The sequence below is a fragment of the Palaemon carinicauda genome, chromosome 42 (assembly GCF_036898095.1).
Source record: "Palaemon carinicauda isolate YSFRI2023 chromosome 42, ASM3689809v2, whole genome shotgun sequence".
NCBI lineage: Eukaryota > Metazoa > Arthropoda > Malacostraca > Decapoda > Palaemonidae > Palaemon > Palaemon carinicauda.
The window spans coordinates 58,280,893-58,302,293 of NC_090766.1; the positions used below are offsets into that span (position 1 = coordinate 58,280,893).

A 21,401-nucleotide genomic window follows, 5' to 3' on the forward strand; every position below is an offset into this window, starting at 1 on the left:
TAGCCTATACCCTTGCGACTGCTCAATTTTGACTTATTGGAATGAAGTAAGAGATTAATTTGAAAAAATCATTCTTCATAGATAGTTTGTAAAAATTTACTTATTAATGCTTCTTCCCTGTGATAATTACTATTAATACTTCACAGCAAATCTCCCGTGATGAGACAATCTATCATTTTAAAAAAATGCGCACACTAAACACATTGAAACAACTTATCATTAAGAATAACAAGAAAATAAAATAAAGAATATAACTGCTGTTAGTAACATTACCTGAGCTTTCTCAGAATCATCAAATCCACAAATGCAGTTGTAAGCTTGACGATACCACGGCAGTTGATGTCTAAATATCTTAGGATCATCTGGAAGAAAAGAATAGCAAGGTGCAGAAGATGAATAATTCAGTCATAAACAATCTCCCCTTTTCCCTTTCCAAAAATAAAAGTACCAAAAGATGAATTTTTTTTGACATGGGAAAAAAGTGCAACACAGTCATTAATTATTTAATTTAACACACTTCCTGATAAAAATTAAAATAATGTATCTGTCAATTTAGCAAGTTAATTGAATTACTAAACAAGCTATTTTCCCCCTTTTCCCAATTTGCCTCACTGATATGAAAAAAATATATATTTAAAAGTTATTAAAGAGTAACAATAATTCTTATTACTGTATTTTGAAGAGCAACCTTAGCTATCATATTCTTTCAAAATTGTAATGGTTTTAAAAACAAATTAAGATGAACATGCTATGCAAAAAAAAAGAATAAAACAGCTTGGTGAAAAAAAGCAATTACGTTCTTTCTAGTAAATATTAAATATTCTAAAATGTTAAATTATGGCTCTAAAAGTTTTAAAATTTTCATTCCAAAATAACCTCAAATTTACCTGTTTTATACAAGCAATGATTATATTCACTATGTAACTAGCCCTACGTCTGTATGTGGCACCTAACAATAAAACAGTATTAATAAAAACCACACTTATTTGAAAATATGCTTGATACATATTTCTTTTTAATTATTATAGATATGCATTTCTATAAACATTCATTTGGATCATTATTTATATCCTTTATCTATATGCTTTCCACAAGTGAGCAATGGTTCCCATGTTTTATTATAGCATTTTTGGGTTTTGTTTATTATTAATTTAGAATTGGTTACAGTAATCAAGTAACATGTCTAGCAAGTTAACTAATTTCCAGAGTTTATTTTGGATTCCTTTTTTAACACCTTCCACTTTCTGAAAAGGGTCCATTGCATAGTGAATATAGCCATTGCTTTTTAAATAAAATCACCTATGCCAAAGGCTTGGATCTAATATGGTACAGTATTACTGTAGTTTGTGGATGAATTTGAGGCAAAGACAACTTTGGATAACACAGTTCATTCCAGTGTCCCCCTTTTCCTGATCCTCCCACTAAAGACAATCTTGCCTTTCATCTCAAATTCATGGTATACTTGGAGATGTAGACTTCTGGGTTACTCATCACTATATCTCACATAAATGGCTAATCTGACAAAAAAAAAAAAAAAAATAATAATTACCCATCATAAGGTGAAATACACACCTTTAAGTGCTTTATTTTACAATTCTAGAAACTTTCATGCCTGTTTGCAATAGAGCCTTGAATTCCTTATCAATCCTCTCACCAAAGAGCTCTCTTGGATCTTGCACATATCAAACGGCAACTTTTGAAACAAAGGAAATCAAACCTATTTTCCAAACTAAATAAGATTACAAATACAAACCCCACTGACTCATTACATCTTACATAAGTGAGGCTGTTGACAGCTGTGAATCTGTGGATCCAGGTGGCATATATTCAGAGGTACTAAGGCTCTTATTCTACCAGTTAGGACTTATGACTGCTGTATATGGGTACTCCTATGCACTACGCGAGTGTAATGAATTTGAACGGAAAAAAAAATTTTGGTTCCTGAGAAGTAAAATTCACTGCAGTAAAAAATGCATAAAAGCCAGACCATGCACACATGCTCCTAATCCAAAGAAGCTTAATAAAATTAAAGAAAAATACAAGAAATTTAAGTAACAAATACAGAGACCGGTTATCATAAAGCACCGATGAAACAAAGTATAATAAGCTTCAGGGGAAAAGTAGCACAAACATTTTACATAATTCCCTTTACATTTTAGTGCTAAAGCAATTGATAGGTATCCAAAATTGTAAAATTTTAAAAATCAAAGGTAAATTGGGTGAGCTCATCCTAAAGTAATAGACTTCAATACTCTTAAAACTGGAAGACCTACCATATTAACAGGGTATGTCTGAGAGACTTAGAAGTGGACAAACCACATGGGAGATAATAAAATACCTACATTTTTTCGGTTACTAATACGATGGACTAAACTTCTGTCTTCAATGCCTAACACATTCTTCACTGTCACAACAAACATGTAATATATTGTTGGAAAAATTTACAAAAAGGAAAACTTGACAATAATTTCCAGAGACTATCAATTCCCACTGACTCTGTAGCTATAACTAGTCATTAAATTTCAGGGTTCAGGTACTGCTTCTAACCCTTCTACTACCAATTTACAAAATTCATTCTCATCTTACACTTTCCCTAACCATTAGAATGTTCCATACATGGAGAGATGTCTTTCTCTTCTTTTTTTTCCATTGTGCTAAATGCCTTAATGTTTATAAAATATTAGCCATTAAACATACATATAACCATTGAGGTTTTCTATCTTGTAAGCATAGTATCCTTTATATCCCTAAAGAAAAAAGTTAGTCAAGAAACAATTACATGTTATTCTATAATATAAAGCATGGAGTGCATGATTGTAGTTTAGGTTCACATGCATGAACAGGCTATTAATTTCTGATGCATTTGTTTTCTCAGATAGTCTGTGCAATAAGATGAACTGTATATAAAAAATGTGCTACCAAACTGCAGAAATCATTAGTCACTTGTCATCAATCGAAGGCAAAATGCAACTGAATAAGACAGCAGCTGATCAAAAGGCCAATCCATTTATGATCAGAGTTGAAATTAATATGGTGACAAATCCTTAAATTTCATAAACATCATTCAATATAATTTACCTTCCAATGAACCAGAAATTGTAATTATCCCAGTATCCACAGTCTCTAATGTATTTAAAAAAGATTGATGAAGCCGAAATGGGAAAAAATGGAAATTAGTAAAATTTTCTTTAGCTTTAAAGTTCTTTTGCAGGTAGCTGTAATAAACTCTGTCATATTTGAAAATACCATATATGTTCTGTTCATATATAATCATATGATGACAATGGAATAAAATATGTTTGTATCTATGAAAGCTTAGTGGATTTGTGTGTATGAAACATATTTGATTTTATTTGTTTTCTTTTGTATCCCTCAAGCCCCCCCTTTTTCCAAAAATGTCTTAATGTGTTATTGTTCCTTTCCAGGTATTGACAGCAGCCCCTACACTCAGTAGGGAGTATAAGGGAGAGCAAATTTAGAATATTTCCTGTTATCAGTCTGTACTAGTTTGTGATGCTGTTCTATATCCATACCTTGTAACTCGAAGTAAGCTACTGTGTTGCTATATGAGAGTGTTTCATGAACATTAAATAGTTAACAGGAGCTATTGAAAGTGCATATCTGGTCAGAGGCCCAAGAAGTGAATTCCGATGTTAGGAAGAGGGTGACTTTTGAGTTTAGTATGAATTCAGACTTATTCAAAACCCCTTCCAAGATTGAGAGATTTCAAATGTGCTGTTGACAAACTTTTCAAGACATTGTAATGGTGGGCCCGCAGAGACCTGTACGACATAGTATGCGGCTGTACTTTTCAGAAATTAGGACTGTTTAAGTGACTTTGCATCCCAATGGTGGACGGGAGATTGATGAGAACAGTATTGATTTAGGGAAAATTGTGGTACTGTATTTTTCACTGTTATATGTTCTTTATGGATGGCATACTGATACTTGCCCAAATAGATACACGGTTAGGGGTGCCTTGGTTTAGACTTGGCCTGTATAGGAACACTTATGAGTGTCCCACCTGGGGGAAGAAAATTTCCTGTTTGTTTATCACTGTTTCCCTGTTGCTGAAGTTTGATGTAAAGGAATGCTAATTTTGTCTTTAATTTTCTATTTGGATTGATGGGTCCATGCTAACATAACCCTAACAGTTTTGTACAAATAAATTTTATTTTCTTGTTTTATGAACACTGCATATCATTCCTGTTCCTACACCAATGTGCCCCCCTTCCCCAGCCACTGTTTTTTAAGATCTCTTAAGTACCGTAACTTATCATAATTCTTTCCTCCCACACTGTGTCCCGTAATTAATTAAACAATATTTCCTTTCACCTAATGTTCTTATACTTGTACTTATGATCAGCAAGCAAAAGGGAGGAGAAGCAAACGGGTAAGTCAGGTTCTAGCTGGGTCCCCTTGCCCAGTATAAATCAAGGGGTGGTGCCCAGTACTCAGGTCTGTTGAACTGTTACTCAGGTTTTTGGGTATTCCACTGTTGTATATTTGTTGTGTAGTGAACGTCGGGTTGTGGTCGGCATTCGGACACTAGGCAGTTCGGGTGCTACCTCTGGCCACAGTCCGCAAACCACTACAACATTTAAATAAAAACTTTTCATTATAATAATCTAAATTACCTAGCAAAAATAAATAGGGTAAACTTTGGGTAATTTTTTTTTTTAAACTTTTGATAATTCACTAAATGAACTACTGCCCTGTACTCCAAACAGCATAGGTACTCATATATGCAAGTATCCATTCATATCAGGCTCAGTCATTTATCATAAGTCAGACATTTCTGTAAAGCCCTTTTTTAGATGTTTTGTCTATATTCTGGACAGAACTTGATTAAACCCATAAATGTATAGAACTCCTCATTTGTACTTTACATAAATCTTCAAGATGACTTGTCTATGTTCAATAATAAGCATATATAAGCCTACTTAAAGGTATTTAACTCTCCATTTGTATTTCATATTACTATTATCATTATTATTATTAATAGCTAAGCTACAACCATAGTTGGAAAAGCAGGATGCTATAAGCCCAAGGGCTCCAACAGGGAAGTGAGGATAGGAAATAAGGAATCAGATAAAAGTAGAATACCGTACCCAAGAGTACCTTCAAGTAAGAGAACTAACTCAAGACAGTAGAAGACCATGGTACAGATGCTATGGCATTACCCAAGACTAGAGAACAAGGGTTTGTTTATGGAGTGTCCTAGAAGACCTGCTTACAATAGCTAAAGTCTCTTCTAACTTTATCAAGTGAAAAGTAGCCACTAAACAATTACATTATAGTACAGTAAATAAATCTTTGAATGAAGAAGAATTTTTCAATTATCTTAGCAATGTCAGGTGTATGAGGAAAGAGAAGAATGTGTAAAGAATAGACAAGACTATTCGGTGTATATGTAGGCAAAAGAAAATTGAGTCGTAACCACAGGTGGATCCAAAGTACATATTACTATCTAGCCAGTCAAAGGACCCAATGACTTTCTTGAGATAGTATCTCAACAGGTGGCTGGTGCATTGGTCAACCAAACTTTGCTGTCCTAAGATACTCACTCTGGTACAGACAGAATATCATCTGATTGGGATATGTCCATGCAAGCCTCCCACATTTTTTGAGGAATACCGCACGAAACCCCTAAGTTCCGTGTATCTCTCTAATTCCTTTGGGTAGACCCAAAGAAGGGGATGCATTTATTGGGCAAGGAGGAAGCCTCTTTTAGCAACATATCTCCCATACACCACAAACCCATCTTTACCACTTTGGCTAAGAAGGTGGTCTTCTGGCCTTGACACTGTTATCCCAACCCCAGATGAATCTAACAAGACAGTCATCAAGAGACATTCCCCCAGCACCTCCAGCTAGATTTTTAAGAGCATACTTGTGTCAATTGTGTGAAACCTCTTTGGCAGTAAGCTGTGGGAAAATTCTAGGGAATAGTTTCTTGATATCCCAACATGATTGAGGAAAGGTAGCATTGTTCTCAAATTCCACATCATTCAAGGAAATATTGAAGACTCTAGCACACAAAAAATATTCAATTAAGGCCAGCAAGCACATACCATGACCCAAAGCCACGGATTTTTCTCTAGGTTTTCCTTCTCAACATCCACCAATTCCTATCCCGTTACTGAGCAAGAACAGGCACCTACTGGAGAACCTGAAAGTTCAGGTAGGGCAGTTTCTAGGCTGAGGTGAGGGTAGAGCAGGACGAATGCAGGACCTTATGAGAATGGAAGGCCCTTAAGTAGGGCCACCATATAGGGACCAGATTGATGCCTCAACTATCTACACTATAATTGAGGCTCCACAGGAGATACAAGCGGACTGAAATCCGGAGGGATGGAAGTCTGCCTAGTGGAAGCATGATTTAGCACTACACTAGCTAGCTGGCTAACCCAAAGGTAAGGAGCCAAAGGCTGACTCTAGAAGACCACAGTCCCCTCTGGGGGACACTGGGGTAAACTAGCCTCTTCGGGGTCTAGATAAAACTCAAACTCGAGCTCTTATACTGTACTTTGCAGAGGACTTGGTCCACCATAACCACTTTACCAAAACCAATAACTGTCAAATCCAAAGCTAATGGGTTCCAACAAGGAAAAATAGCCCAGTGAGGAAAGGAAACACGGAAAAAATAAACAATATAAGAAGAAATGAAAAATTAAAATTAAATACTTAAAAAAACATTAACATTAAAACAGACATTTCATATAAAACTATAAAGACTTATGTCAGCCTGTTCAACATAAAAACATTTGCAACAACTTTGAACTTTTGAAATTCTACTGATTCAACTACCCGATTACAAAGATCATTCCACATCTTTGTCACGTCTGGAATAAAAATTCTGGAATACTGTGTAGTATCGAGACTAATGAAGGAGAAAGCTTGACTATTAGAATTAACTACATACCTAGTATTACGAACAGGACGAAACTGTCCAGGAAGATCCGAATGTAAAGGATGGTCAGAATTATGAAAAATATTATGCAACATGCATAATGAACTAATTGAACGACTGTGCCAAAGATTAATATCTAGATCAAGAATAAGAAATTTAATATACCGGAAGTTCCTGTCCAACAAATTAAGATGAGAATCAGCAGCTGAAGACCTAACAGGTGAACAATACTCGAAACAAGGTAGAATGAAAGAATTGAAACACTTCTTCAGAATAGATTGATCACCGAAAATCTTAAAAGACTTTCTCAATAAGCCAATCTTTTGTGCAATTGAAGAAGACACAGACCTAATGTGTTTCTCAAAAGTAAATTTGCTGTCGAGAATCACACCTAAAATTCTAAAAGAGTCATACAAAGTTAAAGAAACATTATCAATTCTGAGATCTGGATGTAGGGTAGCCCGTGTCCTTGACCTAATTACAATCATACTTTGAGTTTTGTTAGGATTCAACTTCATACCCCATAATTCGCACCATGCACTAATTTTAGCTAGATCTCTATTAAAGGATTCAGCAACACCAGATCTACATTCAGGAGATGGAATTGATGCAAATACAGTAGCATCATCTGCATAGACAACAAGTTTGTTTTCTAGGCCAAACCACACGTCACGTGTATATAAGCTGAAAAGTAATGGGCCATAACAGTAACCTGTGGAACACCAGATATCACATTCCTATACTCACTATGGTGACCAACAACAGCAACTCTTTGAGATCTATTACTTAAAAATTTAATAATAATGCTCAGAAACGACCCACCCACTCCCAACTGTTTGAGTTTGAAAACAAGGGCCTCATGATCAACACAGTCAAAGGCAGCACTAAAATCAAGGCCAATCATACGAACTTCCTGACCATAATCAAGGTATTTCTGTACAGCATTGGAGATTGTAAGAAGGGCATCACATGCTCCAAGGCCTTTACAAAAACCAAATTGAAAACTAGGTAACAGATGATTACCTTCAGCAAACCTATCAAGATGTTTTTCCAAAAGACGTTCAAATCAAACACTTTAGATAATATGGGAGTTATGGAAACTGGGCAGTAATCAGTTGGACTTGAGCTACCATAAACACATTTACATAGTGGAGTAACAATTACCATTCTCAAACAAGTGCTAAAAGCACCTCTTCTTCCTAACTTGCGCACAATAACAGATAACTTTGAAGATAAGAAATCTGCAGTCTTTATAAAAAAAAAAAGGAAAAATATCATTGGGGTCTACACCTCCATAAGCATCAAGGTCCCCCAAGAGAGCTTTAAATTCATAAGATCAAAAAGCTAAACTAGTTGGTTTAGCCTCAGGAAAACAGGAATGAGGAAGTTCAAGTTTTTCATTACTCTGCTTACTGTCCAACAAATCAGCCAAAAGGGTTGCCTTTTTTTTTGGACACTGAGTGACTGAGCCATCTGGTTTAAGTAATGGAGGAACTATTGCATCTACACCAAAGAGTGCAGATTTGAGGGTAACCCACCACTTATGTTCCTGGGTTGTACCAGAATGGGTTTCTTTCATGGTTAGATTGTATTCCTTTTCAGTTGAAGCATAAACTCTCTAAGAAAAGGCTCTAAGCTGAGCATACATATTCCAAGTCAAATCTGATCTGTTACCCTTCCAAAGATGATAGGCCTCCTGCTTCTCCAAATAAGCACGTCTACAATCATCATTGAACCATGGTGTGTCCTTAACACGGTACCTTAGCACACGAGAAGGGATACGCCTATCAATTATGTTGACTAGATTCTCATTCAAAGGGACAACAGGATCAACATTACTATAAATGTGTGACCAATTCAACCCCAAAAGATCATGCAAAATCCAATTCCAGTCTGCTTGAGATTTCATATAAATCTTACAAGAGTATGATACATCAGGGACAGGCTGCTCAGTCTTCTCTACTAATGAAATCGAGGCATGATCAGATGTCACGACTGGAGAACCAACCTTACCTGTTATAATGCCAGGGGAGTCAATGTATAAGAGGTCCAAGCGGTTTGCAGACTTGTGAGTAGCTTCACTTATGATTTGCTCACAGCCTGATTCAGAGGCAAAGTTTAACACTCTTAAGCCATGCCGATCGGTAGGAGAAACAGAACTTAACTTCACTTATGACTTGCTCACAGCTGGATTCAGAGGCAAAGTCTAAAGCTCTTAAGCCATGTTGATTGGTAGGATAAACAGAACTTAACCGCTCCCTATGGTGAGCATTGAAATCACCAACAAAGACAAAAGAGGCCACTGAATCAGTATCAACATCCTTAACGCTTGTGTCATTAGTGTTAGATGCTGCATCAAGAAAATCCTCAAAATAAATTACAAGAAAACAAAAAAGGAAAAAAAATTGGAATTCACTGATCTGAACTTACTAAAAATTCTCAGCTAAGCATTTTTGCGAGGTTAACATTTCAATCTCATACCTCACTAGGGCTTCAAATGTAAACTCCAATTGAAGACCCTCGTATCTTTTCATCAAATCTGAAAATCTAAGCAATTTGAACTGAAATAATTTCAAATATGCTGCCACATTAACATAATTAGATTTAACCCAGAAATTAATTCCAGTGTTTGAAAAAAAGGAAATTTTTAAAGGTAAAAGTGCTCCACTCCAACAATCAAATGTTTCAAGTAAATACAGCATATATATCTTTTGGTAAGTTCTACCAAATAAGAAATGTTTACATGTATGTGTCTAAATATAATACTGTAAATGAATGTTTTTTTAAAAATAAAGCACCCCCATGAAAAGTAGCAATATATACATTCTAATTATCAGAATTAAGTGTAAGGGGGGCCACAAACCTAAATTATTTTTTATATATAAATCAGTAGAATCATTTATAGGCAAGTAGGCCTCAAAAATATATACCATATATTTCCCCTTATAAGACAACTTTTAGATATGACGGGGTTAAAAATTTGTGCAAACTTTAATGAATTTACTTATAAGACGACTGGTAAATTACAAAACCATATGAGTATAGAGTAGCTTTTGCAACAACAGGTATATTACCAGACATTAGTATTGTAAAGATGATTTTATTGCAAATTTTGTTTTACTTACTGTAGCCATAGAAATTTAAAATAAAAGAAATAAAGCAGATTTTAAATCAGGTTTTCCTACACACATTGCCTAAAGAGGAAATCCACTGTTTTCTGTATGTTTCCAAGCCAATCACAATGAACACATTTACACATCCAAGTGATAACTAAAAGTACAACAGTACTGTAATAACTTTTAGCATACTGTATGAAAATTACGGTAGTCCATAACATATTGGTACGTCTGCAATATTTATTTCCAAGATGTTTTGAATAAATTTGGAAATTATCTTGTGAATACTTATTATGTTTATTTCATAATGGGAGTCATTTCAGGTATGCCAATAGTTATGGTACCGAGGCTGAAGCTTACCTACTCTTGAACATCACTTAGAATTCATGGTTGGATTTTTTAGAATGGAATTTTTAAAAAAAAACTTTCAAATTTCAGGGGTGAATTTTGAGATTTAAAGGTCATCTTATGTAAGGAAATATACGGTACAGTAATCAAAACTGAAATTCCAAAAATACTACCTTCTTCTTGATTTTTTTCTTGCAGCAATCTATTTTCTATCCAGTCTGTCATTTCCCCATCATCCTCCCTTTTACTCCGGTCATATCTTGTGAAAAATGTTGTTCGAATCAGCTGTTGAAGAAAAATAAATCTAATTTACCCTCTTTGCGACAAGAGTACACAAATGCATCAATGATAATAACTCATACAGCAGAAATTTAAAATCATTATATCAAATCACAAAAATAGTAATTTGCATGTGAATAAGAGAAATTATGTTATTTCTTATGGTGTAATATCAAATTAAAATGGTACACAATTGTAAAGCTAAATATTAGCAACAATGGGCCTTTAAGGTTGTCTCATATCAAATAAGAAGTGCAAAGTTCAAAATGCATCCTGCCAAGAAATACAATCATTCTAAACAAAATCTTTTTCATTAACTCACCATCCACTTTTCCAAAGGTTTTGTCAAGAGTGTCACTACTACAGCTACAATAACAGTTATCCAGAAAAGTAAAGTTGCAAAGTACATGAAGTGAATCTGTTGGAAAAAAAAATTAAATTTCAATAAAATTAATTATTTTTATTCCTAACTAGCATTCATATTGCTTCTCTTTCAAAACTGGTTAAATGATGACATCTAAACTTACACTAAAAAAATTGCCTGCTTTCTTTCCTTGTAATAGCCCTACCCCTCAGTGGAGTACTGGGATCATATGGTGGTGTAGGGCACTATTACCACATTAGGAAACAATATTGTCTTTCAGCTCGAAGTTGAAATTAGTTCAACAGCCTCCTCACGTCACTAGTCAGTGTGGATCATGCACAGTACAGTACAGTACTGTATTCCAACGATAGGCGAGTACAGAAATAACTAATTCCATTATCAAAATTCTATTTTTTTTTAAGAAAAAATAAATATGTATCCAGTTCAGAAAATGGTTGTGTATAGGACTGGGTGCGTTTCCACGAATAAACAGAAGGGACTTTTTAGCATTAACAGAAACTTATTTTATTATAAAACTATTTGAAACATAAAATATAGACGTTCCCATAGTAAAAAATGCAGTAATCTTAATTTCCAAAATTCCTATCCAGAGGTCCCTGTGTTCATAATTAACTTACATTTTGTATGAATAAATGCTCTTTAAAAACAAGGATAAATTTGTCAGTTAATAGTTACAGAAACTTGGTAAAATTGCAGATGATTAACTTACCTTTCTTATAAAGAATGGTCTATTATCTTCTTCATAACAATGTGGTTCTCCATAATAAAAATCGAAGGCCATACGAGTTATGCCAACTGTAAAACCGGACATCAAGCCCCAAAATGCACCCTAAAATAAAAGTGTATAATTATTACTTTAGGCCACGTAAATAACCAACAATCTTTTGTCATTTTGAAAAAGGTACTTGAAGCATGTAACCTCTCCATAAAAAGTGGGATGCTACCATCCAAACACATAAAATGAATTAACAGGCAAGTAAGATGTCAGTATCTAAGGATGAATTTATTTTCACATTAACACCAAAAACAGCTGTTTGGAACAATAAAGTGCATTCGCACCATCTGCCACCTAGGGGTTAATAATCAGCTGCAAATACAAATATTACGCATATTTTACTTAATATGTAAATCAAGAGCAATACAAATGCATATATCTACAAATACATACACACTGTGTTAATACAATAAAAGGGGTTTTGACGAAGGAAACTCGTATTTTTGGAGGTGCTTTGTGGTCTCCAAGAACTTTCCTGTGAGAAGCTAAAACAGGGAATCGAATACAAGCAAACACCAAAGAAATAGTCCTCCCTGCTCTTGGGCCAGTGTATCAATGTGCACTGTACAGACTTAGGGAGTACAGTTTTAAGAAGACGTATGTATTCAGGCTCTATTGAATCCATCACAGTACATCTTATGCTGAAATACATTGGACACACAATGACATCACCGATAATCATCACAGCACCTCTTATGCTTAAATACGTCGGACACACGATGTCACATCGCTGAGAACTTATACCAATACTGGAGTTGAGGCTACCTGGTCACTAGTATGCGCTTTGACTACCATAATCGGAGTACGGCTTGCATGCTTTCCTTCACTACACGTGCCACACAGCACCTCCCCCCAAAACTAGGTTTTTCAAAACCCTTTTTTTCAGGTTAATGTGCTGTGTGATCTTCAAGAACTACTGTAATACTAGAAACATAAAGAGTAGACTTGTGTACCCTAACGACACTCCTCTCCAACCAAGTAAACTATTAGTTCATGCATACCTTGTGAGCATAAAATAAGATTAAAACTCACCTTATAGGAGAAGATCTTGTGGGGGGGGAGCTAGATGCCCTTCATGGTCTTTATGTTGAGGGACAAGGATGTAGAACAGCTTGGATTTATTCCAACCTGTGGACATTTATTGTTGAGGTCCTTTAACCCTTCAAAATGACTCTGTACTCCTCCCTCCTCTCAGTTGCCTCCAAGTGCTCTTTTTTTCTCTGAAGAAATGCTGAAGTACTCAAAGATTGGGGCTTTTCTGAGAAGGATAGGATGGTCTGAAGGTGTGAAGCAGGTCTCTTTGCTAGTTATCTTGTGAAATGTTGCTGGTCCTCTTTAAGAGTTGTACATATACCAAGGCACTTCCCCCAATTTTGGGGGGTAGCGGACATCAAACAAATGAAACAAAAAAGGGGACGTCTCCTCTCTATGTTCCTCCCAGGCTGACAAGGGACTCAACCGAGTTCGGCTTGTACTGCTAGGGTGGCACAGCCCATCCTCCCACATTATCCACCACAGATGAAGCTTCATAATGCTGAATCTCCTACTGCTGCTACCTCCGCGGTCATCCAAGGAACCGGAGGAAGCAGCAGGGCCTACCGGAACAGCGTCACAATCGCTCGCCATTCATTCCTATTTCTAGCACACTCTCTTGCCTCTCTCACATCTATCCTCCTATCACCCAGAGTTTCCTTCACTCCATCCACCCACCCAAACCTTGGCCTTCCTCTTGTACTTCTCCCATCAACTCTTACATTCATCACCTTCTTTAGCAGACAGCCATTTTCCATTCTCTCAACATGGCCAAACCACCTCAACACATTCATATCCACTCTAGCTGCTAACACATTTCTTACACCTGTTCTCACCCTCACCACTTCGTTCCTAACCCTATCTACTCGAGATACCCCAGCCATACTCCTTAGACACTTCATCTCAAACACATTCAATTTCTGTCTCTCCGTCACTTTCATTCCCCACAACTCCGATCCATACATCACAGTTGGTACAATCCCTTTCTCATACAGAACTCTCTTTACATTCATGCCCAACACTCTATTTTTTACTACTCCCTTAACTGCCCCCAACACTTTGCATCCTTCATTCACTCTCTGACGTACATCTGCTTCCACTCCACCATTTGCTGCAACAACAGACCCCAAGTACTTAAACTGATCTACCTCCTCAAGTAACTCTCCAATCAACATGACATTCAACCTCGCACCACCTTCCCTTCTCGTACATCTCATAACCTTACTCTTACCCACATTAACTCTCAACTTCCTTCTCTCACACACACTTCCAAATTCTGTCACTAATCGGCCAAGCTTCTCTTCCGCGTCTGCAACCAGTACAGTATCATCCGCAAACAACAACTGATTTACCTCCCATTCATGGTCATTCTCGTCTACCAGTTTTAATCCTCGTCCAAGCACTCGAGCAATTACCTCTCTCACCACTCCATCAACATACAAGTTAAACAACCACGGTGACATCACACATCCCTGTCTCAGTCCCACTCTCACCGGAAACCAATCGCTCACTTCATTTCCTATCCTAACACATGCTTTCCTACCTTTGTAGAAACTTTTCCCTGCTTGCAACAACCTTCCACCAACTCCATATAACCTCATCACATTCCAAATTGCTTCCCTATCAACTCTATCATACGCTTTCTCCAGATCCATAAACGCAACATACACATCCTTACCTTTTGCTAAATATTTTTCGCATATCTGGCTAACTGTAAAAATCTGATTCATACAACCCCTACCTCTTAAAAAACCACCCTGTACTTCTAAGATTGCGTTCTCTGTTTTATCCTTAATCCTATTAATCAGTACTCTACCATACACTTTTCCAACTACACTCAACAAACTAATACCCCTTAAATTACAACACTCATGCACATCTCTCTTACCCTTGTATAGTGGTTCAATACACGCACAAACCCAATCTAATGGTACCATTGACAACACAAAACACATATTAAACAATCTCACCAACCATTCAAGTACAGTCACACCCCCTTCCTTCAACATCTCAGCTCTCACACCATCCAGTTGTAGTCTTTTATAATTGAATATTCTCCCCTTTCTTAGAAGAGGCCAAGAGCTTTTTCTCCATCTCTTTGGAAGTGAAGAATTAGCTGTATGGGCGTTAGCCTTATCCTTACCCACAACGGATTAAAGATAAAAAAGGGATTCACATACAGGGTTGCTGTAGAGGAACTCCTCCACTTCTACCTACTCAATATAAAAATCAAAACATCTTATATTTGGCTTTAACCTTGCATAACTTTACCAAAGCTGCACTGGTAATCTGAGATCTCCCAACAGAACCTACTTCCAGAGAAGGCATGACTGACATCAGACTAAGAAGTGCATGTAGTCCTAAGATTATGATATGGACATATGACTATTTCTTTGGGAGAAAGACCTCACAAAACACTTAAGTTCTACAAATCCCTCAAATTCTTTTGGGTAGACCCCTAAGAAGGGGATGCATGCTTTGGGTAAGGAGGAATCCCATTTTAGTGATATATTTCTCATAAACCCCAAACCCTTCTTTACCCTTTTGGCCAGGAAGGGAGCCCTCTGCCCTGGCACTGTCATTCCATACTGCTCCTGCTAGACTGTTAAGAGAAGACTTGAGTGTCAACAGTAAAACATCTTTGGGAGCAAGCAGAGGGCAAATTCTTGGTAATGGTTACTTGATATACCAACACAATTGAAGAAATATATATAGTTTTCAAATTCCATATCATCAAAGGAAATATTGAAGTCTCTAGAAGAAAAATATTAAATTCAGGCCCAATTATCATGGATTTCTAGCAAAGTCTCTCTCCTCAATATCCATAGCAGATACTGCCTCCACTAATTTCTCCCTCGTTGGCGAGCCAGAAAGACTAGGGTCAGGACAATAAGCACCTATTGAAGCTTTCCACTGACCCCAAAGTACTTGAAGGTCCAGGCACTACCAAGTATCCAAGCTAAGGTGAGGGTATAGCAGGAGGAATGCTGGAGCTTATGGGAACAAAAGGGCCTTGAGTGGACCCACTGTAGAAGGAGAGGACTGATATTTCATTTAGTTGGGCTACAATTGAGGCATCCACAGGAGATGCATGATGTCTGAACCCTAGAGGGACAATAACCTGGCTAGCAAAAGCTTGAATTGACACTGTACTGAACAGGCTACCTGATTAACCTGAAGGTAATCAATCAAAGGCTGCCTCCTTGGAGTGACTAAGGTCTCCTCCAAGGGACCCTGAGGTAAATCAGCCACCTAGTCAAGGTCTAGATTAACCTTTGAATCAAGCGCTTTTTTTTTAGTTGGGGTCTAGTTCACCATGATTTTTATGAAAACCTGTAACTGCTGAATCTGATGCTGATGGGCAGACAAGATCTCCAAGTTCCTTACTAAGTAAATTCTCGGAGGATTCCGACATCTTAGCAAAAACCCCTCCCCTACACAGAAAGGATTAGAAAAACTCGCTCAAGCCTGCTGCTAACTGACCCCTAATCTAGGCAGAATGAACCCATTGCAGGCCAATAAGGCAATTTACAGGGTCCCAAGTCCTGCCACAATAGGCACAACACACACTATGATAGCAGCAGGCAGGGCAACACCTTGGGTAGGTAAGATTACAGCACCAAACTTGGTGTCCCTTAACTTTGATTTCACTGATTACTAATAGAAAATACATACAGTAAATAAAAATTTTAGTGATCCCCATAAGGAGGAGGCTTATCTTCCTCCAACCCTAAGGAATCATACAACTATTTGGCATTACAGTATTAATGAACATGGAAGAATAAGACATGTAGAGAACTAACTTGATTGAAACAACCATAGAAGGCGAAACCCCTTCCCCTATCATTAGATAGCCAAACCCTCCAATATGCCAAAGAATAGGGAAGAAAGCCAAAACTAGGACGAGTAAATCTCTTTCGCCAACTACATAGCAGTCGAACTACTATGAGAAGGATAATACTATGGCTATGCTAATATTGAAAGAGTCACCAATCCATCGCCCCACATTTATTTAAGAATAAATATTGAGGAGCAGAGGCTCTAGTTGCAGTTAGGGAACAAAGGGTTTACCACCGGGAACATGAGAAAAACTCTGCCTTGGGAAGGGAGGAGGACACCTTCAACTGAACCATGGTATTACATTACAAACAGTGTATATACAATGAAAATGCAGAGCAAAGTACCAATGAATTAAGTGAGAGATATTCAGTTACAAATCATATCTTCCCATGGGTTAATTCCCCCAAATAACCCATTGACAGGAGTCAAGCTATGGATTCAAGGCATAAAATTTTTCCAAACCCTTTTCTTAACCTGACGTTGGTGTTTAAATGTTCATGCAATAAAATGTTAGCCTACTAGACAAATTACATAGTCCAAATATCAAAGTTACTTTTAATTTGAATTGAACGCCAGTCACTTGAAATGAACGGAAAGGTCTCTATAAGTCATGCCGCAAGACACTTGTACAAAAAAATAAACATAAAGGTAGAGGTAACAAAATATCCTAAACACTCATGTGGTTACAACAATGTAAGAAGAATGTGTACACATTGTTAACTATAAGATAGTTATTTAGCCTAAATCTTTACCCCAGAGAAGAAGACTTAGTTTGACTAAAAAATATATAACGTGATATCATTCATAAAAGTGAAGACAATATACAAACATCAAACTGAAAGGGAAAAAAAAATTTGGAACATACTGGAACTGTACCCCCAAAAATGTAAACAATTCCAGGCTACGCAAGTCCAAAATGATAAAACGGGACAAACTTGGTAAACAACCTGAACAACCAAGTTAATACAGCACTTGAAAAGAAAAATCTGAACTTTTTAAAGCTAAACTATTCCCATTCTGTCATGAAAAAACCACCAAGTGACTTCATATGGCGAGTGGCCAAAAAAGTAAACACCACCCAGGGACAAAACAAATTGGTACATATTACATTAAGTCTATCGCTAAGAATAATAAACAACAAAACTAGAAGCTAACCAACTGTACTTTAACTCGAAGGTTGACTGTACTTTAGCTTGAAGGTTAAGGTCAATGCTTGATCAGAGCACACAGCAAAGAATGTTCTCATGTGTTTGGTAACAAATCCAGAAGACAGTAGTCGAGCGCATTCTAGTGCCCATGTAGCCTTGGTTCCAGTGACAGTATTGGTTCTTAATGGTGTGTCATCATGTGTCAGACTTAGTTCAACAAAACAGGTGTTTTAACAGATTCAATAGAATTTGAATCCATAGGTCTTCCTTATACTCTAAGTCCTTGCTGTGCTCATTGATATACTGGCCCGGGAGCAGGGAAGACAATATTTCCTAGATATTTTTTTGTCATATTGGATTCCTTTTCTAGCCTTTCACAGGAATGTTCTTGGACCCCACACACCACATTAACCCAAAAGATTATTATATACTTACAGGCTCATTCATTCTTTTCCAGGTAATAGCCATGCAGTAGATTGCAGCAATTGGAGGTGCAAGGTATGCTGCAATGGACTGAATGTAGATATATAGTTGTCCGCCTTGGGTTCTTTCAATGATGGGAATCCACACTATAGACAATGCAACAAGCATGACGATGAACATTCTGTAGGAAATGAGAATTTCTTAATTTTATGAATAAGTGAAATATAGTTTTGTCTTGTTAGTAATCATGCATCTTACAAGCAGTGTCCTTTTTCATTATCCAACATCTTTGTCATAAGGTTAATGCTTTTATGGCCATGTAAGAGTAAACTTGTCTGATTGACTTTATAGAATCCACAAAAAAAAAACCTCCCTCCTAAAACTTTCAGATCCAATGTTGAGTATTTAACACTATTATAACTTTCCAAAATTATTGGCCTTATGCATAGAGTAAATGCATTATAAGTACAGTACTCTAAATCACTGCAGATCTTAAGCATGAATTTAGGTAAATGTACATCTTAATGGCTTGTACATCAGTATCGGCTATCTGATATCAAGGAAACTGTTACTCTTAAGTCAATGCGTCTCGAACAACAATGCAAAAAAGAAACGAGGCAATCCTTGCTTAACATTGTAACAAACAGAATCATTACAGCACACTATACCAGTTTTTTCTACTGCAGCCTTCGTTACAGCTTTAAGATTCAAAACTTTCCTTTAATGCACATAGCCCATATCAATGTATAAAACATGTTCTACATCTTGTAGTAAATGTACTATACCTTTAATGGTAGTTTTCTAACCTTCTTTCGTATGTATGCACATTTTCTAACCTTCTTTCGTTTGTATGCATAAGTCTTTTTCGGGATTTAGGTACTAAAGTATTTCCTCAATCTTTGAAAGATTTCTTTTAAGGGAATTCTATCTTAAGGTTAGTAAGGAAAATGAAACTATTACAGAGTAGAGTATTCACCAATAAAGAGTATGGTGCAAAGTAAGAGGTTGACAGATGGTATCAAGAGGGACAAAAGAGATAGTCACTGTGACCTGGAAGATTCTTCTCTCTTCATATAACTGGTGGTCTTCGTGGTTTACTAATCTTTCTTCCCCAATAATAACTTCTGGCCATGATGTGGATGTCTTACCCTCAACTGCAGAGCAAACAATTTAGATTATACCCAACATTAAAGCCCTTTCCATCTACAAAATAAAAATAGGTGTAAACTCATACACTATTATTAGAATCTTCAGTCTACATAGAATCACTAAATCCGAAAACAAGATTATGCAAAACAACGATGAGCAAGGAAAACCCATAACATTATCTAAGCTTAATAAATAAATCTAGATTTAAATATATACCACAATTTAAATGATATCCGACTACCCTTATTTCCTCAATTAAAATTATTCCTTACCTTCCAACAAGCAATTTCTCTCTTGTTGAACTTTTTGGATGGAACAGTGACCAAATATCCATTGTAAACAAAGTTGATGCAGAATTAAATATGGATGTTAGGTCACTCATAAGTGCTGAGAGCATTACCGACAACATGATCCCACGCACACCACTTGGTAAGAACTCCAAGACAAGTTTTGGGAAAGCGGAATTGGAGCATGATGTAGGAGATCCACAGAATTTCATGCATTCTTCTGGATCAATACAGCCTACTTCATTTGGATACAGCACACGTGATATCATCCCTATAAAGGAAAAAAAATTTCAAGGTTTACCACACTACTAAATATATACATAAATACAAATATCATTCAAACCATTTCACTGAGCTCAGGAAGGTTGTCTTCATGATAACATCCATAAGGCTACATTTTCCTACAGATACTCTGTGGAAAATCATCAATCCTTGAACTGTGCTGTTTGGTCACTGTTTCAAGCTTTTGATAACTTTATCTCTTCACTACTAAAGAATAGGGTTTTGCACATATCTTGAAATTCTAGTTTCCCTTAGCTCTCTGTTAAAATAGATCCCCCTAAATACATAAACAAAATTTAAGGATCTTTTCACCAAAAGAAAGGAGTTATCAAAACTTTCTAAATTTACTGAAATATTAAAAAATTTTCTTGTCTCATGTTGCATGTTTGAAAATTACATTTTTCATAGCTGCTTCTTGATTTATTTAAAACCTCTTTTCATTGCCTATATGTACAGTAGTCAACAAAATATAATAAAACCAATGATTATGAAACTATGCCCCTAGATAATTATCAAGCAATCTAATTTTGAAATAAAACCAATGCAACACAGCAAAAATATAATCCGCAGTTTAACGATATGCAAAGCAGTAACTATCAATTTGTTAATTTCCACGTAATTGCATTTTTTCCTTTTTTATGTTTACAAGCAATGTTCACTGGTCTTAAAATACAATCCCAAATATGACATTTGTGCAACTAACCATTTCTCTCAATAGTATGGATTTTTTAAAAACTTAGAAACCTATTTTACACTTAGACTTTGAAATTAATCCTGGCATTTTCTGAAATTTTCAAGCTAAGATGAAATTCTTACCCTTCCACCATAATTAAAATACAAGGTAAAATCAGGACTAAATAGTAGCTACATGCACCCTAGAAGGAATAAATGAAGACCTGGGCCTGATAGGAGTTCAAGAAGACAGTGCACGACAGAATAGTGTAGCGAACTTATTGTGCTTCTAACTACACAAGGAGAACAGTCACAGTATATACAGATGATTTGACAATTACTGCAGAAAATTAAGAAGATTGATTGATTTGGATTTTTCTGGTATCCTATCAGAAAACTCCAAATCATTTAATAAATCAATCTTCCTCAACTTACAGAGAAGGATTGTAAAGTGGCAAGAGACTTTGGAGAGGGGTGGCTTGAAAGTAAATGTGGACAAGACAAACTATGGTAAGCAGTTAGGAAAGTACACAATCGATTATAAAACAGGTGGGCACTTCAGATACTTGGGATCTACTACAAGTCAAGAGGGAGGGTGTGAGGTTGAAGTTGAGAATAAGATAAATGTAGCTTGGGTGAAGTGGAGCGAGGAAGCAGGAGTGGTTTGTGATAAGAAAATGTAAATTAAGCTAAAAGTCCAGATTTATAACACAGTATTAATATATGGACTAGAAATGTGAGCTCTAAGATGA

At 36.4% G+C, this 21,401-nt stretch overlaps 1 protein-coding gene across 2 annotated transcripts in view; it reads right to left on the reverse strand.

The window, feature by feature from the left end:
• The window catches only part of LOC137633317 (sodium/mannose cotransporter SLC5A10-like), a 197,107-nt gene that overhangs the window by 6,307 nt on the left and 169,399 nt on the right, over positions 1–21,401 (reverse strand). For both annotated transcript variants that reach the window (XM_068365555.1, XM_068365554.1), the window contains exons 9-14: positions 19,681–19,966; positions 18,272–18,440; positions 11,751–11,870; positions 10,979–11,074; positions 10,551–10,662; positions 274–362 (exon numbers count right to left, since the gene is read on the reverse strand). In XM_068365555.1, the coding sequence (XP_068221656.1) occupies positions 274–362; positions 10,551–10,662; positions 10,979–11,074; positions 11,751–11,870; positions 18,272–18,440; positions 19,681–19,966 (872 nt within the window). The remainder of the gene's footprint in view (positions 1–273; positions 363–10,550; positions 10,663–10,978; positions 11,075–11,750; positions 11,871–18,271; positions 18,441–19,680; positions 19,967–21,401) is intronic.